Source organism: Eleutherodactylus coqui, chromosome 2 (genome assembly GCF_035609145.1).
Source record: "Eleutherodactylus coqui strain aEleCoq1 chromosome 2, aEleCoq1.hap1, whole genome shotgun sequence".
NCBI lineage: Eukaryota > Metazoa > Chordata > Amphibia > Anura > Eleutherodactylidae > Eleutherodactylus > Eleutherodactylus coqui.
Genome location: NC_089838.1, coordinates 277634262 through 277654238, shown reverse-complemented (window position 1 = coordinate 277654238; position 19977 = coordinate 277634262). Strand labels below are relative to the sequence as shown.

Sequence of the window (19977 nt, the reverse complement as noted above, 5' to 3'; positions counted from 1 at the left end):
GTTTTGTTGTGTTAGATTCTGCCACCACAAATATTGTTTTGGGTTTTTTTTCCTTTTTTTTTTTTTTAGTTGCCAGCGTAGTGCTATGTGCCATATGGTACACAGACGTAGCATGTGTTTGTAATAGGTAGAAGATTTATTGTGGTAAAACATACTTTTACAATCTGGCAGTATATATGCAAATCTGCTTGCTCGGAGTCATGGAGGTGGGTCGCGTGAGCCCCGAGTTACACAGTCCAACCTTTATTCACTCCCCTCTCATGCAAGAGCAGTGGAATCCTGTGCTTGCACCGTGCGGCTCTCTGACCCACCTGAAGGCGGACATGTGTACGGACGCTGAGGTGTCTGCGCCTCAACTTCCGTGATGCATTGTGCATGCACCGAAACCCATCCTTGCAACACGTCATTCTTGGCGGGCCACAGGCCTTGCACTCGCCCCCGGAGGTGTAGTGCAAACTGTTTCAAGGGGTAATAGTGTAAAAAGAAGACTTTTTTTTTTTACTGAAATAGCTGTTAAAACAATTGGCACTGGGTGCAATACTCTGCAATGCTGGGTTCCGTCACACATGTGCAATGCGTCACTGAAGTCAATGTGCAGAAACCTTAGCTTTAGTGTGCATTTCTGCATCTGGGTGTTCCAGAGAGCAACACAACGCAATCGTTGTTACTTCAAGCATCGATGAAATCCATCAGCTGCTAGGGACAGCATTGGAGTGGCTCATTTGCCTATACGGTGCCAGATTATTAAAGTGCGTTTTCGGATGACAGAATCTCTTTAAAATAAGAGAACAATAGCGTTTTAATGTGTTGAGCAGATCACTTTCTGTGCAATTGCAGCGACCGATGAGCAGGCCCTCAGCCGCGGAGACAGCATGGTAGAGAGATAATCTTGTCATGGGGTTTTACTGTCTCCTCCCTAAGGGTAGCTTGGGACCTGACTACGTTACTGCTGGGGGAGATCACGAAAATAGTTACCTGTAGTGTAACTTGTCACTCGTGACGCCAACGTTCCATCCTCTGCGGTAGATCCCTCCCATGTCAACTCTGGGAAATACAGTAGTCCACGCACAAAGTACACTTTTCTGAACGGAAACCAGGAACGTTTGGCTCTGCTTGTTTACTTAAGTCTCTTTTAGGCAAACAGCAATACAACAGTCTTAACTAGTAAACACTCTGTGAGAACCGTGCTGGATCAGGGGGGACTCTCAGGGCATTACTCAACCACAGTCTCAGTTATCTGTCACTTCTGTCTCTCCCAACAACTCTCTCTCTCCTGCCAGTCACTCATATTTCTCTCGCTTGCTAGCGGTTCCTCTCTCCCCCTCCGGACTCATGCGGTTTCCACTCGTTTCTTTCAGTCCGGGTACATTGGCTTCTTTTTAAAGATGAAGACTATGGGGAGTTTCTCTACAAGGCTTGGCCCAGGCGGGAACAAGGGACCACCTCTCGAAGTCTTCCATTTTCTAATCCTCCTGTTCTCTCACTCAGGCCGACCGACTCTCTCTCTCTTTCCCTCTGGCCCAGACAACAACAGCAGCTACAGCCGACCGACAGACTGTGCAGGACCGCCCGACCGGGACAGCCTACCACACATCACACGATCATACTTTTATACCACACCAGACAAAACGATACATTTTCCAGACATGACCCGGACATTAACCCTTTCATGCCTGCAGCCATCCAATACACGCAAACCTGATGCATGCCACTAACAAGACAGTGCACGAGACAAACATAGAACATTCTGGAGGGGGCTCCATTAACTCTGGGCCACTACACAATGCTATCGCAAGCGAGCTAAAATTTGCTGCATCTGTAGTTTGAAATGCACTCCATGGCTCAAAATGCAGTAGCAACAATAATATAAAAAACACTATATAATATATATTTTAAAGGGATGCTGCCATCTCGGCTCTTCATGGCACCTACGGTAACGCAAACAACGCTGCGCTTAAGTGCTCGGCTATTTTTGCCGCTACGGGATGGTTGGCTTGTAGCTATAGCAGCAGTTTTCCATCTCTGCAATGAAAAGCAGAAATGGGAATTCCCCCTTTTTAATTTTTAACTTGTTTATTTGATTTTCTTTGTTTCTTAATTACCCTCAGGTACTTCTTGTTGTGCGTCAACTACTTCTTCTACGGAGAGACGGTCACTGACTACTTCTTCACACTGGTCCAGAGAGAGGAGCCACTAAGAATTCTCAGCAAATATCATCGCTTCATTTCCTTTGCTCTATATCTTATGGGTAAGAAGGTTGTGTTGTTTCCTTGCTTACACCTGTTTCTTTTTCCTATAGAACATATTAGTTACACATATATACATTTTTGTGTTTTATATTGTATGTAATGTTTTTCCAATATTTTTTTATGTTCTAAATACGATACTCTAGTTTTTTTTTTCTCTACATAGTTTGCTGCTTTTGATAAGATGCATGATGACAAATTTGCCAAAATTACATGTATGTGACCTTAACTTTCCTGCATGCACCCTATGAAGAGCTGCCGATTGTTCATAAATCTGTGAAAGTAACTGTTTTCCTGCTACCTTTAGGTTTCTGTATGTTTGTGCTGAGCCTGGTGAAGAAGCATTACCGTCTGCAGTTTTACATGGTAACTAATCAATATTTCACAGTTTTGTACTGTACTGAATTATCTAAATTAAGCTCTAAGTACAAATGGGAAAGCTGCCCCGATAGGTGATTGTATGTCATACGCACTACCACCCGAGCTGGAGATGATCGGAGTATATTTTTATAGCCGATGCTATTTATATAGGCCCCTCGGAGAATAAGGAATTGCTGTAAACTCTTTCCACATCGTGATCGGCAGTAATTTGAGATTAGAAGCGGAAATGTGACTGTCAAACACAACGAATGGTGGAGATTAGAGAAACCTCTGTTCTTTCCTGTTTAACAACTTGTACAATGCAATCAATACTGAATATGATCTGCAGAGGAGCAAACAAATAGGAAGATGTACCTGGGTGACCGTAATCTAGTACATTTCAACTTGTCTTTCAATAGGGAGTTTTATCAGGGAGCTGCAAAAATACTTAACGTTAGGAAGGCAAAGTTCGATCGGCTTAGAGATGACCTTAACCTTATTGATTGGGGCAAATTGGCTCAAACATAAGAGTACGGACAATAAATGGGAAATGGTTAAAAACCTCTTAAATATTCACTGCAAGCAGTTCATACCAAACGGGAGAATACCGATGTGGCTCAATAAAGATATAAAGGGGGCAATAAAAAACAAAAAAAAGTGTTTAAACTACTAAAAAAAGAAGCACTTAATAGCTGTAAGAAAAAAGGTTTTGTCAAAAGCAGATAAAAGCAGCAAAGATGGAGACAGACTCGTTGCCAAAGAGAGTGAAACTAACCCTAAACTGTTCTTCAATTATATAAATAGTAAAAAGATTAATACTGAAAGTGTTGGTCTTTTAATAAAGTAGGAAAAGTCGTAGAGGGTCATGAGGAGGAAGCAAATCTATTAAATAGCTTTTTCTCCAGTGAATTCACAGAGGAAAAGGAAATGTCAGATGAAATCCAGAGTGATAAAGTAAACTCTCCGCTAAATGTCACCAGTTTAATCCAGGGAGAAGTGCAGAGCATCCTTAAAATGATTAAAATGGACAAAACGCCAGGTCCTAATGGCATACACCCCCGGGTTCTAAGGGAATTAAGTAATGAAACATTAGGCCGCAAGTCTTCTATTATGGGTGAAATGTTTGAAGGGGTTCTAAGAGATGCTATTCTGGAGTACCGCAAGGAAAATGGCTGTATAACGCTATGTAGGCATGGGTTTACGAGGGATCGCTTCTGTCAAACCAATCTGCTCTACAAGGAGATAAGTAGTAGACTGAACCGGGGAGAGTCATTGGGTATTGTGTATCTGGATTTTTCCAAAGCATTTGATACTGTGCCACCTAAAAGGTTTGTATATAAAATAAGAATGCTTGGTCTGACTAAGAATGTCTGTAAGTGGGTAAGTAACTGGCTCAGTGATAGAAAGCAGATGGTGGTTATTAATGGTACACACTCTGATTGGATCACCATTACTAGTGGGGTACCACAGGGGGCAGTACTGGGCCCTATTCTTTGTAATGTATTTATTAATTACCTGGTAGAAGGATTGTGCAGTAAAATATCAATATTTGTAGCTGATACAAAATTATGCAAAGTAAGTATCAGAGGATAAAATGCAGTTGCAAATGGATCTGGATAAGTTGGTCGTTTGGGCAGAAAAGTTGGAAATGAGGTTTAACACTGATACGTGTACTGTCCCTGCCCATGTGCATAACCTTACAGATCACTATTACACACTAAATATGAAAACACTGGGTAATACTGACATGGAAAAGGATTTTAGGTAACTAAGTTTAACTAGAGCAATCAGTGTCAGGCAGCTGCTGCCAAGGAAAATCGGCAGCAGCATCAATAGGGTGCATCAAAAGAGATATATAGGGGCATATGCCAAGAACATTGTTTGATTTTACAAGTCACTGGTCAGACCACACATGAAATATTGTGTACAGTTTTGGGCACCGGTACTCAATAAGGACATATTAGAGCTTGAGAGGGTACAAAGGAACTAAAGTAAAAAATGGAATAGATGGACTACAATACCCAAAGAAGTTATCAAAATTGGGGTTATTTAGTTTAGAAAAGATGGCTGAGGGGCGACCTAATAATTATGTATAAATACATCGGGGACAATACAGAGATCTCTCCTATGATCTGTATATACCACGGACTGTGACTGTAACAAGGTGGCGCCCTCTACATCTAGAGGAACGAAGGTTTCTACACCGACATAGAAGGGGATTCTTTATTGTAAGAGCAGTGAGACTATGGAACTCTCTGCCTGAGGACGTGGTGATGGCAAATTCAATAAGAGTTCAAGAGGGGCCTGGACGCCTTTCTTGAGTGTTACAATATTACATGTTATGATCACTGGTTACTTCACAAAGGTCGGTGATCAGGGATTATTGGAATGGGGGAGGAATTTCTTCCATTAAAAGAGGAAAATTGGCTTCTACCTCATTTGGCTTTTTTTTGCCTTCCTCTGGATCAACATTGGGGTGTGTGTGAGGGGCGGAGGGGGGTGGTGGTAATAGGCTGAACTAGATGGATGGATGGATGTCTTTTTTTGGCCTAACGTACTATATAACGATGTAGACGATTCATGTCAGTTCATTAGTTTAAAAATAAAGAGAAATGATAAATCCCCATAACTCCTACAATAAGTTGTAGAATTGTTTTACTCCATTTCCCATAATAAAAAAAAGAATAGATATGTACAGCAACACAAATGACACCCTAACAAAAAAGAAGTGCCTAGTGGCTGACTCCGATGCCGATGATTTTTGTGTATGATTGATGCAGATCATTTGCAAATAACTTTTTTGTTTTTGTCAATTTGCAAATGACTATGATTCTCCGCTCGTGGACGCTTTTTGTAGCAACGCTATAGAAAGCTTCACACAGCGTGATCCGCCGGTGATTTATCGCCGGCGGATCATCGCCCGTGGCAGGCGGCCTTACTAGCCTTGCAGCTATTTGTCAGAGGATCATGCTTGTCCCAGCAATGGTATCCTGAAAATTAGGTGGTGGTGATCTAGTGATATGCATCGATTTTATTGCTGAGAACGTCCAGTTTAACATTTATTGGTGTTTGCCCTGTAAATCTGTTTTTGTTTCTTTTTCCCCCCCCCCACTAGTTCGGCTGGACTCATGTCACCCTTCTGATCGTTGTCACACAGTCTCACTTAATAATTCACAACCTGTTTGAAGGCATGATCTGGTGAGTCCTCATTCCGCTGACCTAGTTGATCACAAGAATGTAGAAATCTGCCATCTCTCTTGCTAAACTGCGAGCCTCACATGTTTGTTCCCCTGATAAGAAAATGGTGCAACTATCTAAAGAGCAATTACATTGGGTAACTGCAGTGTCATTTCCTAGGCCAGTTAAGAATATTTAAATGTGTGCTGGTTACATTCCTCAGAGTACAATACTTAAGAACATGAAGATAAAAGTGAACAATAGAATAACCAATAACTAATTAAACTTCCCCTTTGATCCTCTGGACAGAATGTGCTATTGGCTATAATGCAATAATAACTTCTAAGTAATATGATTAACACATTAGTGTTATCAGTACAGTCCCACAGAAGTGCAGATATGGATACACACACAATGTCTTTTATCTAAGGCTCACACACTACCCAAGGGGCACTGTGAGTAAAGTCTGTTTTATTCCCCCCCCCCCCCTTGTAAAAATGGCTGTCTCTGAATGGGGGGTTCGAGCAATGGATATTTATCAACAGTCTGGTTTCCCAGTGTATTCTGTGTGTCTCCCTGCAGTAGGCTTGCTTGCTAACTATTTCTAACCCTGATGGTGTGCACACCTAAGGTCTCAACTGAGGCTGGCCTCACTTACAAGTCAATGTGTGGAGGTCCTAGCTTCCACCAACCCCAGCGATTCCACAGCATGGTTTGGGGAAAGGCTTGTTAGGAGCACTCCTTTCAACGCTTCTGTTGTCTTATCAGTCGGAGTTCTCCTGCCATCTGGGGCTGCAGCGATCTTATTCCTCTTACCTCATAAGCCGCTCCTGCATTTCTCAGTACAGCGTTTTCTCTCCACACTACACAACAATAAAGTTGTCCTTCAGACCATCAGTAAATATCCAGTGATCATGCTCAGTACCACTGTGCCAAAATCTAGTGCAAATTTTTGTACACGGGGAGATTTTGCAATTGTTGGTGCATTTTTTTCAGTCCCTGTCTATGGCAACATTAACCTCTTGGGGTAAGTTGTTCCTTGCATATATTTCTATTGCTTTTGTCTATCTCCTGACATGTGGTTGCTCCCTGCTCAGTACCCCTGTGTATTAACCAAAACTGAAGACTGCTGCAAAAAATGCACTACTTGGAGCCAAATAGTGAGAGTAAAGCCCAATGTACACTGAGAGATAGTCGCTCAAACGATAGTTTGAGTGACAGTTTTGAGCGATCATCTTTGCATACTTTATAGTAGCTAATTAGCTACTATAGAATATGCAAGCTGAGTGGGACACAGCCGCTAATAGGACATTACAGCTGCTTTTGCATATGCAAACAGCTGTAGTGTTCTCTGCTCTGACTGCTAGTGTCCCTGCTATGAATTCACAGCAGGACACAGTCAGAGAGAATCTTATCAGTGCAGCAGGCTGATAACAGCCTGCTCCACTGATAACAGCTGATTGTTCAATTCTGTTAGAATTTAGCGATCAGCGACTCGTGCACGAAAACTGCACGATGTCCCTGCATTTAGACAGATCAAAAATCGCTCAGAAGACTCCTTTGAGCGATTTTTGAGCAATTCTCGTTGTGTCTAAAATCACCTTAATTCCCTCATTTATTTGAGCAGCAGTTCTACAATATACAAATAGTCATTCAGGGGCAAAAGGACAAAATTATCTAAGCTAAAGCAATTCAGGCTCCTTATGGAATATTTCTGCCAAATATGGTAATTGAGCCAAAAATCTGAACCAAATTTTGTAACACTTTTGCCTTTTAATTCTGCTTAGATTGTAAGCTTACTTGAGCTGGGCTTTCATTTTTATTGCCCTTTCTGTGTAATGACATTGGACAGCTCTAAAGGGAATGTTTGGCACCGCTGAAATAAAGTTCTATATTATCTGGATGCGACCCAACTATTTGCCTTGATCTTTGTGTTTTATATTTAACTCTGGCATTCTGTCATTTAACTCTCTGCGACGGCTCTGTCCCCTTCAGTAGCTCACTAAAATAATACAGTAAGTGGACCGGCAGTCCTATGTAAAATTTCACACATCACAATAATGAACTGATGATGTATCCCATAAGGACCCGTATACATGGCATTACCATGGATGTGTAGTGTCGTGCCCATAGACTGAAATAGGCCTATACTGTAGTTATGGGTGCCTCTTTACAAAATCTGGAGCACATTGTGGTGGTTTCAGATTGTGGTTGTTTTTATTTCCGATTCATAAAGACAAAAATAATTGTCCCAGAATATGCTGTGGAGAGATAGTCGCCTCTCACAAAGGCTGCATATGTCTCTAATACGGCACCTCTCTCCGTAACCACGTATGCTGCTTGTGGGGAAGGTTGCTGTGAATGCCGCGATCACAAACCCCACCAAGGTTGGATCCAACTCCTGCGGGAAGTCTCGCCCCTTATATACGGAGGGTTGTGGTTTTTTTTTTTTAATTGGAGATTTTGGCCTCTTTCACACGGGCTACAAAATCATCACTACAATGTGAAGCTCGTGGTTTCCAATGGGTTCTTTCAGGCTACAAAGCATCTCTCATGTGTAAGAACCCATTGGAAACCATGGGCTTCACATACATGCGTTTTTGTAGCGAGATTTTGTAGCCCCTGTGAAAAAGGTCTTAATCAGGAAAAACTGGCACATGGCGCAACCTTCCCGTGAAGGAGAAACACAACGGCGAAGAAAAGAAGCCTGACTTCTCTTTTATAATAATAGATCTGCAACAAAACCTGTTTTGAGGTGATAAGCCTCTTCAGTAATAAAAGTTGGAAAATAGAATACGTAAAGGGGGATACAAAAAAGGGGATGTGGGTAAAGGAGAAGGGAAGAGGAAATACAAAAACATAAGAATAGAAATAAGGGTGTACATCAAAATTCTTTTAAAAAAGCCCCTTATACACCACTATTCAGTTAATTGTCATGGAGTATTGGTTATTCTTGTGTAAATGTCACACATATTTTATGTGTACCTATTACTTTGATAACCAGTTTATGGCACGCTCCACCTTCTTATCTTTTAATTGCATTTCTTTTAATGTAGCTTCTTAAACCCCTTAAGGACCAGGCTGTTTTGCACCTTAAAGGGGTTGTCCCGCGCCGAAACGGGGTTTTTTTTTTCAAACCCCCCCCCCCCCCGTTCGGCGCGAGACAACCCCGATGCAGGGACTTAAAAAAAAAACAGCACAGCGCTTACCTGAATCCCCGCGCTCCGGTGACTTCTATACTTACCGGTTGAAGATGGCCGCCGGGATCTTCTTCCTCCGTGGACCGCAGGGCTTCTGTGCGGTCCATTGCCGATTCCAGCCTCCTGATTGGCTGGAATCGGCACGTGACGGGGCGGAGCTACACGGAGCCCCATTGAGAAGAGAAGAAGACCCGGACTGCGCAAGCGCGTCTAATTTGGCCATTAGACGGCGAAAATTAGACGGCTCCATGGAAACGAGGACGCTAGCAACGGAGCAGGTAAGTGAAAAACTTTTTATAACTTCTGTATGGCTCATAATTAATGCACAATGTACATTACAAAGTGCATTATTATGGCCATACAGAAGTGTATAGACCCACTTGCTGCCGCGGGACAACCCCTTTAAGGCTGGATTCAGACGATCGTATATCGGCTGGGTTTTCACGCCCAGCCGATATACGTCGTCTCTCTCTGCAGGAGAGCCAGGAGCAGTGCTCTGAGCTCCCGCCCCCTCTCTGCCTCCTCTCCGCCCCTCTGCACTATTTTCAATGAGGAGAGGCGGGGCGGGCGGGGCTAATTCTTGGAACTTAGCCCCACCCCGTCCCGCCTCCTTTCATTGCAAATAGTGCAGAGGGGCGGAGAGGAGGCAGAGAGGGGGCGGGAGCTCAGTTCCGGCTCCTGGCTCTTCCACCCCCCCCCCCCTCCTGCAGACGAGGACACCGTATATCGGCTCGGCATGAAAACCGAGCTGATATACGGTGGTCTGAATGCACCCTAAGGACCAGACACTTTTTAGGGATTTTACCCATGTGGTGGTTTTATTGCCCTATTTATTTTTTTTTCCTTTTTAGCTACCAAAATTATTTTTGCTGCATTTTTTTTCCATGACCTATAGAGTCATTCCATGTCAAGTGGTCTAATGCTCCCCACCTTCATATCTCAGATTTTGTTCAAAATTTGTATATTACACGCCCATGGCATTAAAAGAAATTTCCCAAAGTTTTAGGTCTAAAACTTTGGGAAATTTCTTTTGATACCATGGGCGTGTAATATATAAATTGTGAGCAAAATCTGAGATGTGAAAGTGGGGACTTTTTTCTTGTTTCAGACCACTTGACATGGAATGACTCTATAGGGCTATTTTTAAAATATCTTTTTCACTGACTTTTTTCCCGTTTTATTGGTGGTAATATTTTTTTTTGGTTTTGGATGTTTTTATATATGATATATGATTTCGGATTACAAGGCACATACAGCGACTGTTTTGGTTGGTGTCTGCTTTGGATCATTTTCTATTTTTCTTTTAATCTGTAATATTAGTCCTGTAACTATTTTTTTTACCATCTATGACCCCATGACGTCATGCAAGACCTCTTGGGGACATTCACATGGTCTTTTTTTTTTCCTCACTACACACTTTTCCACTGTAGCTGCAGCATCTATAGAAAAATATCCCAGTGCAGTGACATCAGTCACTAACAGACCTGATCAGGATCTGTTAGGATCCTGCAGCTCTGCTGTGCCAGGGAACTCCTGGTGGTCATGTGATCGCCGCGTCGCAGAGTGGAAGAAACACTTCCACCTTTACTTCTTAGTACATAGCACTCATTGAGTGCTATGTACCCGGGAAAGGAGAAGATAGCTTCTCCTCTGGGTTCTCAGCTGTGACTAACAGCTGACAACCCGACCTGCTCTTGTTTGATTGCAGGAGCAGAGGCCTTAATCCTGTGCCATATTTCTGCTATTGGGTGGGATTAAAGCCCACGACCAAGTGACGTATGTTTTCTGCCCTTGGTCCTTAAGGAGTTAAAATAGGTTTTAGTTTACCTTTGTATCATTTTTTTTTTATCTTTGTATTTCCATCCGATTCTCCTGTTATCCAATACAGATTATGGCCTAGACTGCACTTTATCTGCCTTTTTTATGTATTCAAGATTCTGCATGTACATGCATATATATACTTTTTCGTTTTATCCTTTATTTACTTTTCTTAATCCCTCCCACCACTCCCCTTGTACTCCTGCTGTATTTTCCAATTTGAACATTTTCCCTATAGTATACAGCTCAAATTACTGAAGAAAAGGTTGTTTGCCTCGAAACGTCTTTTGTTGTTGGATTTATCAAGATAGAAGTCATGCCTATTCTTCTAATCTTCACCCCTCTCTTTCACACCCCGGAAGGTTGTGCCATGTACTAGTGATTCCTAATTGTCCACTCTGTGTGGCATTCATGTGGGCCGCCCCCTCCGCCAATCACGTCAGGGTTGCTCCTCCCTCTGGGGGATCTGCGAAGTAAATAAAATGGATAAACTACTCTCTCTAATGGAAAAATGTAACTTTTGAGCAATTATTCCATAATTTAAAGTCGTCATTAAATACGTAGTAACAATCCATTCTTTGCATTCTACTTCTTTAGAGTTACATGATGCCTTTTTCAGGTCTAAACACAAATTCCGAATTCCCTATTGCTGGAGAGCGGTGCATTGTGATGAGCCCAGCTTTCAGTTGTATGTCGGTCTACAAGTGTTGTCAGCTTCCCTAGGGGATTATTGAATGCAGATATGTATAGAGATAACCACAACACTCTATAGTCAGCCGTGTCTGCTTATTACTATATAGAACACGTTTCCCTTCCATTAGTGTGTAATGTTCTACCTGTATAACGTGTGCTCCCTGTTCCCTCAGGTTCATAGTGCCCATCTCCTGTGTGATCTGTAATGACATCATGGCATACATGTTTGGCTTCTTCTTTGGTCGAACTCCACTCATTAAGGTAAAGTGAGGAATTAACGCTTGTCTTCAAACTAAGTTAACTAATAGATTCTACTCACATTTCATGTTTTGGTTTGCTCTGCCCCTGCACTGCACTCCTATTCGTAATCTAGAGCCCTTTAACCCCTTTCCGCCCCATGATGTAAGGGTACATCATTGGAGCGGGGTACTTCCCGCAAAATGACGTACCCTTACGTCCTGATGCTAGCGCGAGATCATAGCAGTTTTCGCGCTATCCCGCAGCGGGAGTCGGCTGTCACTGGTAGCCAGCGTCCTGCTACAACAGCGGGGGGGCATCGGAGATGCGCCCCCCCCTTCCCCCCGCTGTTAACCCCTTGCCTGTCGTGATCTAAGTAGATAACATCGCGAAAGCCCGGCTGATTGCTATGGCAACAGGACGCCATGCCTTATCGTAGTGATCTGCAGTGCTGCAGTAAAAGTCCCTCTGAGGGACACAAATGGTGTAAAGAAAGACAAAGTACAAAAAATAAAAAAAAAATGTTAAACCCTTTTTTATGCTTTTTCTCATATTAACATAAAAAAATTTTAAAAAATTAAAAATCCCACATATTTGGTATCGATGCGTCCGTAACAAACCATACAATACATTGAATGCGCTTATTATCCTGCACGGCAAAAAGTGTTGAAAAAATGCTAAAAAACTGAGGCAAAATGCTAATTTTTAGCATTTTGCCTCCCAAAAAACGCAATAAAAGTGATTAAAAAAATGTGTGCACCCAAAATGGTGCCAATAAAAACAACAGCTCGTCTCGCAAAAAATAAGCCCTCATAGAGCTCCGTCCATGGAAAAATGAAAAAGTTATAGCACTTTGAATGCAGTGAGTTTAGAAAAAAATAATTTCCAAAAAAGGGTTTTTATTGTGGAAAAGTGGAAAAACCTAAAAAATATAAGAATTTTGGTATCGTTGTAACTGTACCGACCCGCAGAAAAAAATGTAGTGTGCCATTTATGTTGCATAATTAACGCTTAAAAATAAAAAAAAATCTATGGCAGAATTGATGCGTTTTCTCTCCCTACGATCATAAAAAAAAATAAGTTTTACAATGTAGTCTATGTACCCAAAAATGGTACCAATAAAAACTACAGTTCGCCATGCAAAAAGCAAGCCCTTATACGTCCGCATCGACGGAAAAATAAAAAAGTTATGGCTTTTGAAAAATGGAGATGGAAAAATACCAAAAATCGTTTGGTCCCCAACGCCAAAATAGGCCATGTCCTTAAGGGGTTAATCACAGAAGACCTGTCAACTGACCGAAGCCTGCCCGTCCCTACAAGCAGTGCACTGTAGTATTATACAGCTCCCATTCAAATGGATGCACAACCTTATAACACATTCCGGTTGCTTTACGCCACCAATAGGGTGATCTCAATGCATATGGATTTACACCACTGCCATCAAACACAATAGTCCGTATGAAATAACTTCTCGCTGTTGGCAGCCAGAATGGGGATTTCCATATCGCTCAAATCCGAACAGGTTACCCAATCGCCGGCCATAAACGATGTATCTTGTGTATAGAAACACACATTAGCCTGATTTGTATTCTGACTTCTGCTCTTGTTCTCTCTGTCTTCTCACCAGCTGTCGCCTAAGAAGACGTGGGAAGGATTTATTGGCGGATTCTTCTCTACCGTAGTGTTTGGAATATTGGTAAGTACTGCGCTTTTCCTACATTCTCCACTATACTTCAATGCTCACCTCTTCACAAAGCAACATGTTCTCGACTTTGTATCAATTCAAGGCATACTAAGGCCTCATGTCCACGGGGTTAAAATCCGCAGCGTTTTTCCCGCACGCGGATCCGCGCCCCATAGGGATGCATTGGACACCCGCAGGTAGTTAAATACCTGCGGATGTCATTTTTCCCGTCAGGCACGGATCCACGTGCGGGAAAAAAAATGGACATGCTCCATTTTCATGCGGGTGTCCTGCGGGGACGGCTCCCGCAGGCTTCTATTGAAGCCTATGGAAGCCGTCCGGATCCGCGGAACACCCGTACCAGAATTAAACTCACCTGCTCTGAACGATGCGGTTCTTCCCTTCTTCGCGGCCAGATCTTCTTTCTTCGGCCCGGCGGATGTGCCCGACGCATGCGCGCGGCATGCTGCCGACGTTCCGAGCACATCCGCCGGGCCGAAGAAAGAAGATCCGTCCGCGAAGGAAGGAAGATCCGCAGTGTCCGGAGAGGTGAGTTCATTCTGATTTTTGAGCCTCATGTCTGTGGGGCAGGAGGGACCCGCTACTGATTCTACATGAAGAATCCGCGGCGGGCCTGATTTTCCCCGTGGACATGAGGCCTAAAAATTCAAGTTTGTGGCAGCACTCCGAAGTAAGATTGAAAAAAAGCTTTCTTCATTCATAAATGCAACATCCAACTCAATCAAGCCTTTCTCAAGCTATTCTATCTTGCTTCTGCTGACTGTTTTCTGAGCTGTGAAGCCCCCGGGGTATGGGATGCACCCAAGTCAAAACAGGAGAAAATAAATATTTAATACTAGTTAAAACGTCTTCTCTGGTGGTCTAAGGGTTAATGTCAGCAAGTGGTTTTCTAGGGAGAAACAGGGGTTAAGTATTATATGTTTTAGACAACTTCTACCTTTTGACTCAGGAATATGATAGTAAAACATCCTTTTTATATATTAAAAAATGGAAAAACCCTCTGGGGAGGGGAGGATTGTCACTGGTAGAAGTGAATGCATCCATACAGAATAGATCAAAGAGAATAGAAGATAGTAATAAACCATGTGGGACATCTGATGTAAGAGACATACTTAAAGGGGGTTTCCAGGAAAATCCAAGTGAGGACCTATCCACTCATTGAGATCAATGCGAGCCTCACTTGCAGTTACAAGCGTTGGCCACTACACAGAGGTCAGAGTAGAGACTGCCACTTCACCCCCTGTGTAATTGCAGCACTGTCAGCAAGCGCACAATCAGCTGATCAGTCGGGACTCCAGCCGATCAACTATTGATGACCTATCCTGAATGGATCATCAATAGTATTCTCCCTGGAAAACCCCTTTAAGTATGAGGGGTTTATAGAGTAACTAACACTGTGAGCATCCTGGATACCAGTCGAGGCGGAGGTAGGCTACAAGCAGGACCTGTGTTGGGCATTGCCCCATGCTTCAGTGGGTGCAGGGTGTCTGATTGTTGGCCAGAGAACAGTGTATAGCATCTTTAAAGGGGCTGTCTGACAAAAAAATAAGTCTCTTCTTCCCGCAGCCCTCCCAGTCTGTACGGACTGGAAGTCAGGTGACCGCTGCAGCCACCCAGAGGCCACTGCATCACTGTTTTGAACTCCAGGCATTGTTATGCCCAGGATGTGTGCGCTGATGCCAGGACAACAGGTGGTAATGCTGGCGGTCTCTGGCTGCACCTCCTGTCCGTACAGAGCAGGAGGGCTGCCTGCACCTTTGTGCTATTCCAGGGGGAGAGGAGAGGCAAGTATTGCCTCTTCTTTTTTTTTAGTTGCACAACCCCTTTAAATACTAGTATTTGCCCGCTGCCCTACCTTATGTTTAAGACAACTAATCTCTACATTTACAGGTGTGTATAAACTAATGCTTTTAGCTCCTGCATGTCATTATACATGGTCTTTGGTTACCATAATTGTGTCTTGGTCTTCACGCTTGCTATCTATGTCGTCCTCTTAACCAGTGTTCTCGGTTATATTCCCTGCAGCTGTCTTATGTCATGGCCGGCTATCCCTACTTTGTATGTCCAGTGGAGTTTAACAGCGACACCAACAGGTTTATGGTGGACTGTCGGCCATCCGACCTCTTCCAGTTACAAGAATACCATATCCCTGCTGTGCTGCAATCTGTCATTGGCTGGGTAAGGACTACAGATCCAAAAACCGATGATACACACACCTAATCAACGAGGGGCCTCTCCAGACCGCTAATTGGGGAGGGTGCTGAAAGTTGGATCTAATACTGATGGCCTATCCGAATGACTCCTCGAACCGTTTGTGACCAGGCTTTTTTTCTGTTTTTCCATTTTCGTTTTTCCCTCCTCCCTTTTAAAAAATCGTAACTCCTTTATCCATTGGCGTCGCTGTATGAGGGCTTGTTTTTTAGGGGGCGAGTTGTATTTTTCAATGGTGCTATTTAATGTACTTAAAAACTTCTAAGGGAGAGAAATGGGAAAAAAATGAAATTACGCCATCTTTTGGTGCGTCTTGCTTCTACGGCTCATGAACTGCAACATAAATGACATAAAGTTTTATTCTATGAGTCAGTACAATTACTACGATGCCAAATAGAGATGAGCGAACGGACTCGTTTAGGGCAATTTCGCGATCGAGCGCCGCTTTTTTCGAGTAACTGACTACTCAGGCGAAAAGATTTGGGGGGCGGCGTGGTGGAGCGGGGGGTAGCAGTGGGGAGCTCTCGCTCTTTCTACCCCCCCCCCCCCACTCCCCTCTGCAAACCCCCGGCGCCCCCCGAATCTTTTTGCCCGAGTAGTCAGTTACTCGAAAAAAAGCGGCGCGAAATCGCCCTAAACGAGTCCGTTCGCTCATCTCTAATACCAAACTTATACAGTTTTTTTCTTTGCTGTACTACTTGTATTTATTTTCAAAGATATTTATTTTTTTACAATTATTTTCTGCCGCCATCTTCTGCACGCAATAGTTTTTTAATTTTTTTCCTCGACCTAGTTGTGCACAGACTCATTTTTTGCGGGGCGTCCTGTAGTTTGTGTTGGTACCATTTTGGAATACAGATATCTTTTTGATCGTTTTTATTGCATTTTTTCTTGGAGACGGTGACCAAAAAAAAGCCCATTTCCCAGGGAGTCTCCACGACAGCACCACCTGAGATCGCCTCCTCCTGATAGGACAGGAACACACCGAGAGGTTAAAGTTCCCCCCCCGTCCTCCCCTCCTCAGTGTTTTCCTGTCCTGCCAGGAGGCAGGGTCACCGAGAGGGGCTGGTGGAGACGCCAGCCCGAAAGAAAGAAGCATACCGGCAGATCGGAGGGCAGTGCTCCAGCCTGTCCTCCCTTCTTGCAGAGCGACTCCCGGGACGCCACATGGGGTGGTCCCCCCGGGCCAGGTTCCTCCCGCGGCGGCCCATGGGGGGTGCAATGCGGGGCTCCAGCTCTCCTACGCGCCGGCTTAGGAACGTGCGCGGCGCCTCCGGCTTCCCCTTAACGAGCAGGGGAGGGGGCGGGGCGCCGCGGCAAGCGGCGAGCGTGATGACGTCATCGCGCAGCACGGCCGGCGCTCGGAGGGGGCGGGGCTAAAATTTAAAGGCGCCAAAATTCAAAAAAGAAAAGGAACCTGAGAGAAGATGGCGCCGAGCAAGAAAGCCACTCAGTGAGTATTGGCTTAAATGCCCCAAGAGTGTCTGCAGCACCAGTTAATAAAGCAATGAGTGCTCCAGCACCAGAGGTCGCGGAATGCTCCACCGCGGCGGCAACCGTAAGTAGCCAGTGGGGCAAACAAGGCATGCATATTCGTATACGTTGTTAATGAATTTTGCATCCTTACACGTAAATTTTGTTGTCTGCCAGGGGGATAGAAGAGTTGCCCCTCCCAGAGCCAAAGCTAAAAAGTGCGCAGAATGTGGCACAAGACTATCGGCTTCGCATGCCAGGCCATTATGCAAAGCATGCATAGCCAAGTTGGTCAAGGAGGAATCAGGGGGATTCCTCGAGGATGTCAGAAAACTCGTCCAAGAGGAAGTGCGGTCAGCACTGTCGACCCCAAAAACTCCACCCAGAGGGGCATCGGGGACAAAGCGCCGAAGAAAAGCGCATACCCCGCAGGTGCTCTCAGACTCAGAGAGTTCAGGATCTGAACCGGAAGAGCTGATGCTTGAGGAGTCCTCAGAGGAAGAGGAATACCAAAAGTACCTCTTCCATAGAGAAGATTTAACGGAGCTGATTAACTCCGTTAGAGCTACACTGAAAATGGAGGAGCCCAAGGAACCCCGTTCAATGCAGGACGAGGTCTTTGGGGGTTTAGGGGAGAGGAAGAAACATACCTTCCCGGTCCATAGCAACGTAACAAAATTAATACTTAAGGAGTGGGAGAAGCCCGACACGGGATCCTTCTCGTCTAAGGGGGTGAAGAGGCGCTACCCGTTTGAGGAGGGGGTATGTGCGAATTGGGAGGAAGTACCCAAGGTAGACGTCCCAGTGGCTAAGGTGGCTAGGAGGACAACATTGCCCTTCGAGGACGCCACACAGCTTAGAGACCCAATGGATCGCAAGGCGGAGGGCCTGCTAAGAAGATCCTGGGAGGCAGCGGCCAGTACGCTCAGGCCGGGGGTGGCAGCCACGTGCGTCGCCAGAACCCTGGGTGTGTGGCTCGAACAACTGGAGCTGCACATCTCGAGCAAAACACCAAGGGAGCAGATCATAGATTCCCTCCCTATGTTAAAGATGGCCACTAACTTCCTGGCAGACGCAGCAGCGGAGTCAGTGAAGCTTTCGGCAAAAGCAACGGCCCTAACCAACTCGGCCAGGAGGGTCCTCTGGCTGAAGTCATGGTCGGGCGACCTAACATCCAAGAATAAATTGTGCTCGCTACCCTTTCACGGCCAATTCCTCTTTGGTCCGGATCTAGATAAAATACTAGAGAAAGCGTCGGATAAGAAGAAGGGATTCCCGGAGGAAAGACAACGTAAGGGGAAGACCTTCTTCCGAACCCCGGCACAACAATCGGAACCCTATAAAGGCAAGGGCAAGACGGGCCGATGGAGTTACCCCAAGGGAGGCAGAGGGAGAAACTTCCTCTTCAACCCGCACCAGGGGGACCCAGCCAAGCAGAAGCCCTGACGCCATCCCAGTGGGGGCGAGGCTGCAGGGCTTTGCGGATCGGTGGGCCTCGATTTGCAGGAGCCCGTGGATCCCGGAGATCCTGCAGGAGGGATACAGAATCGAGTTAGTATCCCCCCCCAGGAGAAAATATATTATCACGCGAGGTCCAGTACAACAACTGTACCCGCTTCAGCAGGCGGTACAGGACCTAAGACATCTAAAGGCAGTGTCCCTCGTGCCACAGGAAGAGGAGACCTGGGGGCATTACTCCAGACTCTTTCTAGTAAAGAAACCCGGGGGAGGTTCACGCCTAATAATAAATCTAAAACCCCTGAACGTTTTCATAAAATATCGAAAATTCAGGATGGAGTCCATCACATCAGCGGTAAAGTTGATCCCCAGGGGGGCCTACATGGCCTCGATCGACCTGAAAGACGCCTATCTGCATGTACCGATCCACAGGGACTCAAGGAAGTACCTAAGGTTCGCGTTGGAAATGGGCAGCAAGACAAGGCATCTTCAATTCAGATGCCTTCCCTTTGGAATCTCCTCAGCTCCCCGCATCTTCACGAAGATCATGGCGGAGGTTGCAGCCTACCTAAGGCAGAGGTCGATCCTAATAATCCCATACCTGGACGACATACTAATCATAGCCGAGTCCAGGGAACGCCTAGTAGAGGACTTGGCAACAGTGCTCAGCCTGTTACAGTTCCTAGGTTGGATCATAAATTGGGAGAAGTCCAGCCTAAACCCCAGCACGGAGAAGGTGTTTTTAGGCGTAACACTCGACTCAGAGGCCCAATGCTCCTTCCTCCCCGAGGCAAAGGGGCAGAAAATTCGGCACATGGTAAAATCCTTTATGCAGAGACGGTCATGCACAATCCGGGAGGCTATGTCCCTCCTAGGAAGTCTAACATCATGCATCCCGGGGGTAGCATGGGCACAGGCACATACCAGACCCCTGCAAGCTGCAGTCCTCGCAGCGTGGGACGGCAGGCAGGCTTCGTTAGAAAACAGAATACAGATCAGGAACTCGGTAAGGGTATCCTTAAGCTGGTGGACGTCCCCAAGAAATCTAAGAAAAGGAGTCCACTGGATATTGCACCCGGCAGTACAGATCACGACAGATGCAAGCTCCTGGGGGTGGGGGGCGCACGTCGGAGACCAGCTCCTACAGGGCCCATGGCCACCGCAGACGAAGCATCAATCCTCAAACTACAGGGAGCTACAAGCAATCTGGAAGGCCCTGCAGCACCTGGGGGAGACGGTAAGAAACCAACATATACGGGTACTGTCGGACAACACCACGGCAGTGGCCCATATCCGACACCAGGGGGGCATGAGGTCACCAGCTCTGCAAAGTATCGCGCAAAGGATATTTCGCTGGGCGGAGGGCCGCATCATCTCACTGTCAGCGGTACACTTAAAG

At 45.2% G+C, this 19977-nt stretch overlaps 1 protein-coding gene across 1 annotated transcript in view; it reads left to right on the top strand.

The window, feature by feature from the left end:
- Positions 1–19977, top strand: part of CDS2 (CDP-diacylglycerol synthase 2) — a 65343-nt gene that overhangs the window by 35640 nt on the left and 9726 nt on the right. The window contains exons 5-10 of the mRNA XM_066593058.1: positions 2109–2248; positions 2554–2612; positions 5722–5804; positions 11668–11755; positions 13359–13427; positions 15462–15614. Of these exons, the coding sequence (XP_066449155.1) occupies positions 2109–2248; positions 2554–2612; positions 5722–5804; positions 11668–11755; positions 13359–13427; positions 15462–15614 (592 nt within the window). The remainder of the gene's footprint in view (positions 1–2108; positions 2249–2553; positions 2613–5721; positions 5805–11667; positions 11756–13358; positions 13428–15461; positions 15615–19977) is intronic.